At 40.5% G+C, this 6366-nt stretch overlaps 1 gene segment (V, D, J or C); it reads left to right on the top strand.

The window, feature by feature from the left end:
* Positions 1–780: 780 nt before the first annotated feature.
* Positions 781–3045, top strand: LOC128110375 (immunoglobulin heavy variable 3-48-like). The segment is given in 3 exon segments: positions 781–882; positions 982–1375; positions 2967–3045. Coding segments are annotated over 3 exon segments (519 nt in total).
* The last annotated feature ends 3321 nt before the right edge of the window (positions 3046–6366 follow it).

Here is a 6366-nt window from a genome sequence, read left to right as displayed (position 1 = left end):
GAAACAAGGGAACTGGTTAAATGAGAACAATGTCATTCTAAAAATTAAATAAAAGCCCCAGGTATGCTAATTATATTAATTGGGGGATGAAACCTTTCCTAACACAACAGAAGACAATCATGTGTTTCCTGGTGTAAAGATGGAAGAAGATAATGGAAACTGGGAGTTTAAAGGAATCACAGAGAGAATTTCAGGGTGCAGAACAAGTGATTTTGCTGCAGACTGGAATGTCTCCATAGCAACCACAAGGCAGTAGAGAGGCAGTGACAAGGGATGTCTCATCTGTAATCCTCTTATGTCCTGATGACAGCATTGTCACATAAATATGTGAAATTCAGAAAATTCCAAAGTGTTCCTGTCACAAGCAAGGAGTTCTGCTAACCTCTCCAGACAGGTGTGACCCTGTCCAAGATCCACGTATGGGAGAAGCCATGTCCAGCTCAGACAGTGGGAAAGACTGCGCTCCTAGATAGACACACACCTGTGTGTGGTGTTTTTAATTTCACCAAGAAGACATGACATTGTGGAAACACAGCATGTTCTGAGCACCTGGAAAAGAGAAAACTAAATAAAGTAAGGAAAGTTTCCATACAGAACTACAATACTATTTCTACATCTGTTTTCAATGTCTTTGATGACTTATATCTGCTCTGAGCACTGCCTTCCACCCCGGGTCCAATCCCAGTGCTTGTTATAGCAGGCCAATATGCAAATAAGACTTCTCTGTGCTCATGAAAACCAGCCCTGCCCTGACCCTGCAGCTCAGGCAGAGGAGCCCAGCCCTGGATTCCAAGTCTTCCCACTCAGTGATTAGCACCGAACACAGAACATTCACTATGGACTTGAGGCTCAGTTCATTTTTCCTTGCCTTTATTTTAAAAGGTAATTAGTAGAGAGAGGATATTGTGTGTTGTGTGGAAACAAGAAAGAGAAAATTTGGCTCTGTGACTGTTTTCTAACCATAAATATCTGTGTTTTCAGGTGTCCAGTGTGAGGTGCAGCTGGTGGAGTCTGGGGGAGGCTTAGTGCAGCCTGGAAAGTCCCTGAAACTCTCCTGTGCAGCCTCTGGATTCACCTTCAGTAGCTATTACATGAACTGGGTCCGCCAGGCTCCAGGGAAGGGACTGGAGTGGGTCGCATACATTAGTAGTGGTGGTGGTACCACCGAATATGCGAATGCTGTGAAAGGCCGATTCACCATCTCCAGGGACAATGCCAAGAACACCCTGTACCTGGAAATGAGCAGTCTGAAATCTGAAGACACAGCCACGTATTATTGTGCCAGTAGCACAGTGATTAAATTTCCTGTGGACTCAGACACAAACCTCCCTGCAGTGTGCTCAGGACCAGCAGGGGGCGCTGATAGGACAGAGATGTGTGGGTTTTACATGAGCCTGTTCAGAGGCATAAAGTGCTGGCCTCTGTTTCTTGGCTGCTTCCCCATATCACACTCAAGGATTCTCTTTTCAGGTATAGTGTGTAGTAATTCTTGAAGTGTCCAAATGTTTATTCAAGTTTCCTTTTCTATTGTTATGTGGTTTTAGTGTTTTATTATGTTTTTCTATATATATATATATTCCTCCATCCCTCCATCTCTACCTCTCTCTCTGTCTCTCTGTCACTCCTTCTCTCCCTTCCCCCTTTTCCTCTGTGTATGTTCGTGTGTATGTGTGTATTTCTGCTGATGTTGACATGAGATGTTTTTCTCTACCAAGCTACACCATATTTTTAAGACATAACTATCACTGGGTCTGGTTAGTCAGACTGGTTGCCCAGTGTTCCACATTGATAACACTGTCGCCACATTCCAGAAGTGGGACTTCTTTTTGCCTGCCACACCCAGCTTTTTGTAGCTGTGAAGAACTAGGAGTACTGGTTGTACTCAAGGATTCTTGTGTTTCAAAAACTTGGACCACTTGACAGCATTTTTATGTGTAATTTTTTATAATATATGATATACTCTGATCTGAACAAATGCAAACATCATATAGGGAAGAAGTGATTCAGTATGGGGACCTGGATCAGGTTCTGCAAAACCCAAAAGGACTGGAAATTGTGGATCCCTAAACTGAGGAAAATAGTCTTAACATTTACCATTATGAAAACACTGTGTAGGATTAAAGTTAGAGCCAACAAGGAAATAAGGCAGGTCAGAGACTCAGCAATCCTGATGACCTTCACTCTTACCTTTGTCCTCAAAAAATATGTGCACATCAGACATAGATGTGGAACTGATGATAAAATGTGTGTGAAGCCCCATCATTGAGACTGTGAGGACAATGCAGCAGTAACATGCCCTGAGCATCAGTTAGCTGAATGAAGCTCATGATCCACTCAACAGGTAACATGTCTTTTGATTTCTTCTTAATATTTATGTTTTGTTTTTAGTCATATAATTTCCCTGAATTTAATGAGCCTAAGGAATTTTCTTTTAACATGCTCATCCATTTTCTTCCTTCCAGAATCATTCCTATGGCTTATTTATGCCACCTCCCTAGCAAACATGATGTGTAGCCTCTATGGCAAAATCTGGGTCAGGTTCTTTGTCTGAAGCTCCAACATACTCAAATTTAGATCCTACAGGAACCTGGGGAAAGCTGATGATTACTCACTGGCGTGTTGGGTTCCTATGTGTGATGTTACTGTGAAAGAACTGTGCTGTGGTATGATCTTTCTGTATGATGTGAATATGTGTTGCTACCATTGGTTAAAAAAGAAGCTGCTCTGACCCATGGCAAGACAGGTTATAGCCAGGTGGAAAATTCAAGCAAAGATACAGTGAGAAGGAAGGTGGAGCTGCCAGGAAGAGCAGGATGTATTAAATTCAGGAAAAGCCATGAGATGCATGCTGATACATAGATTAATAATTGTAGGTTAATTTAAGATGTAAGAGCTGGCTAGCAAGAAGCCTGAGCCATAGACCAAACTATTTGTAATTAATATTAAGCCTTTCACTGGTTATTCAGGTACCTGTGGGTGGGACAGATTCTTCCAGCTACAGAACAGGGAATGATATTTTTCAGTGAAAGTGTGATGACTCCTTAGAACTGATCCAGGCATGCACAGATTGTCTTAAACTTGTCTCATCTGTGATGATGTCATTACCAAGGCTGTGATGCTCTGGGGTCCTATAAGCTCAGGGGAAATGGCAGGAATGGGGCAGGAGCCAAGGCTGCTTCTAAAAAGCAATTTCATCTTATCTGTACTGCCCTTCCATCATCAGGTACACAGAGTTGTGTGAGGACTGTTCCTGACTAACAGGAAAATGAGACTTTAATATCATGGCCACACAATCTTCACAGACACAACTGCACTAGTGAATGGCTTGGTAACTGTAAATGTGGTCTGGCCAGGCTGATGTGTGAGACTAATCGTTGTGATGCTTGTTTCTCATTTCCAAAAGACTTTGTTTAACTGTTTTCAAAAATATTTATTAATGGATGTCCTCCGATTGCCAAGAACAAAAGTTCTTGTATTTTCTGTACAATCATAAAGTAGATATGGATCATTAGAATAAAGAGACCGAGGGCTCTGAGAATACTTGACGGAAGATTGCTACTCTAAATAAATGAAGAGAAGAATGAAAAAAAATCCACATCTTTCCAAAAGAAGTCAAATAATTAGGCTGAGTTGTCTTCAAGTCACAGGGTCTAATCACAGAACCCATTTCTTTGTCTTCTCCCTGAGCTCAAATGTTGGTGAAAGGAATACCAAAATGTGTGTGTGTGTGTGTGTGTGTGTGTGTGTGTGTGTGTGTGTGTGTGTGTAACAAATGTTTACCTCACTGATGCTTCCTAGTGTTCATATCAGGCCCCTCAGTCTCACTTTACACATTGTTCTATGTATAGATAGGGGAATCATCAACATTGTTTCATGTCACAGAGTCCGTGACGTATGTATACTTGACCTAAGTGAATAGCCCAAGAATTTGTGTTGCTGAATTACCAATCCATAAGTGATGAATCATATTATATATTTTCCTTTCTCTTTGGGGTCTTCTGTACACCCAATGATGTACATCCAAGGACAAATGCATGGGTCTTGTGAGTAAGGAGGCTCCTGATGTGGCCACACTCTCAGGTCATGTGCTCCTCCAGTTATACCATAGGATTCTATGTCATCTGAAAATACCTGGCTCAATACAGTGTTAGATGAATATGTGAGGATATAGTTACTTTGTAACATGGAATGGGAATATTGGATGTTGACATTTCTCAAGAGAGTACTTTGAAGTACCAAATAATGTCATAAGGACACAAGAATGCCTGTGACCTCCTTCAATTTCTAGAGAAGATTTACATAAAATGATGCTCCCATGCCTCAGATGGTCTCCTGAAGAAAAATATCATTGTCATATATAGCAGTTACTTTTGTTATTCTATAAATAAAAGAAACTTGGGAGTGTGATATTAGGGTATAAACCTAACAGATCCACAAAGCCTCAGAGAAACAATCAGCTGACCCTTCCCTCTACCTTTCCAGATTGAAAAATCCTTCAAATCTTTCTCAGCCCCTTCTTATACCTTTCTGTGTCTCTCTATCTTCATCTGAGTCAGCCAAACACCCTATGGTTTATTCTTGCCAGCTAAATGTGGACTCCATCCTCTCTAAATCAAGGTTTAATTTTATTGGCAGTCTTGGAGTGACAGTGCAAGCTAATCTTCCACAGCATTTTCCCCTTTTTGTCTAATTAAAAAGGAAAGATTTCAACTCTCACATAGTAAAACAATATATAATAAGAACAATTATCAAGTATTGTCTGAATAAAAAGGAAAGGTATTAACTTTAACAAAATGAAACCATATACAATAAGAACAATTATCAAGTAAGAATTATATTTACAATGTCCAGTCCATTTGTATTTGGCAAATTCTGATAATATATTCCATTATTTATCCTTCCTTAGTGATTCCAAAGGTTTGTGCCTAATTTAATATCTATCACAATTAAGGAAACTGTAACTATAAATATCTAGTCTTCAACCCATCAAGAGACTCAAGAATGATATAATATTAACTGATAAACAGGAAATGCAGAGTAAACAACTTCCAAAACTATAAAAAGACAGAGACATTTGACTACCTAGTCAGTCACTCCAAGTCAATCTGTAACATTGGGGCATCCATCTTTCCCTACAGGCCCAGAATATCTGACAGACTTTTGTGTGGAAGCAGGAATTTTTTTAAGAATGTCCTACCTTGTCATAACAAAGGTCAGCAGTCAGCTTCTTTTGTGTCCTGCTTCTCCAATTGGAATAGCATGCTGTCAGCAGTTGAGGCAAGGGCAATTTATTGCCCAGTGGCTAACTTTGCCAAAATGAAAGCAAACTATGTATTGTAGCATGAATCTTAAAAGGTCTTTGAATAAAAACAAACCCAAAGCCAGGTATTAGGGTGAATGCTGAAAGATCAGAGAAACAGAACAAGCCACATCCAATGTCACCTTGCTAACTTCTCAGCTGATCTTGTTTCCCCGAACTGTGAGCCTCTGAGTCCTCATCTGATTGGATCTCAGTTGAACTGCTGCTAATATCTCAAAAAGCTAAAGTTCGCAGTCCTCATGCCTTATATACCTTTCTGCTTCCTGCCATCACTTCCTGACATTAAAGGCGTATGTTACCATGCCAGGTGGTTTCCAGTGTGGCTTTGAATTCACAGAGATCCAGCTGGATCGCTGCCTCCTAAGTGGTAAGATTAAAGGTGTCTTGTGTGCCACCATTTTCTGGCCTCTATGTCTATCTAGTGGCTGTTCTGTTCTCTGACACCAGATAAGTTTATGAGGGGGCACAGTATCACCATAGTATATGGAGGTTCTTCAGTGATAATCATTTTTTTTTGAGTAGATTGGTGCTGCCAGGTGCAAACACATCACACTGTCATGAAAAGGATACAATCTTTGTAGAAATGAAACAAAATTCTTGAAATCATGTAGATTATTTTTAAGTCCACTTTTTATATGACCTACCTGAAACTTGAAATTATTCTTTCTTTTTCTTTATTCCATTTACTTTATTTTTCTGAGTCAGTTCTCAGGGGTCTTGTGTCTTACATCATCAGTATTTGCTGGTGATTATGTGTGCATGGCATGGTCACTCAATCAGCACATATGTGGTGTAACTCCATAAGCCCACCTGTGAATGTTCACGGGAACCCTTAAAGCCAGACACAGACCCTCATTCTCCCTTCTCTGTTCTCTCTTCCCCCCACTATCTCTTTTCTGTCTGTCTCTCTCTCTGCTCTCTACATGTGCATATCCCCCAGGCCTGGTTCTTCTGCCCCGCCTCCTAATAAAGCTCTGATACTGGGTTTTGTTGTGGCTCATGAACTTCCCGTGTGGCAACCAGCACTACTAATCATTCTTAACATC

Source organism: Peromyscus californicus, unplaced genomic scaffold (genome assembly GCF_007827085.1).
Source record: "Peromyscus californicus insignis strain IS unplaced genomic scaffold, ASM782708v3 Scaffold_15__1_contigs__length_86483966, whole genome shotgun sequence".
NCBI lineage: Eukaryota > Metazoa > Chordata > Mammalia > Rodentia > Cricetidae > Peromyscus > Peromyscus californicus.
This window is presented reverse-complemented; position numbering and strand designations above follow the sequence as displayed.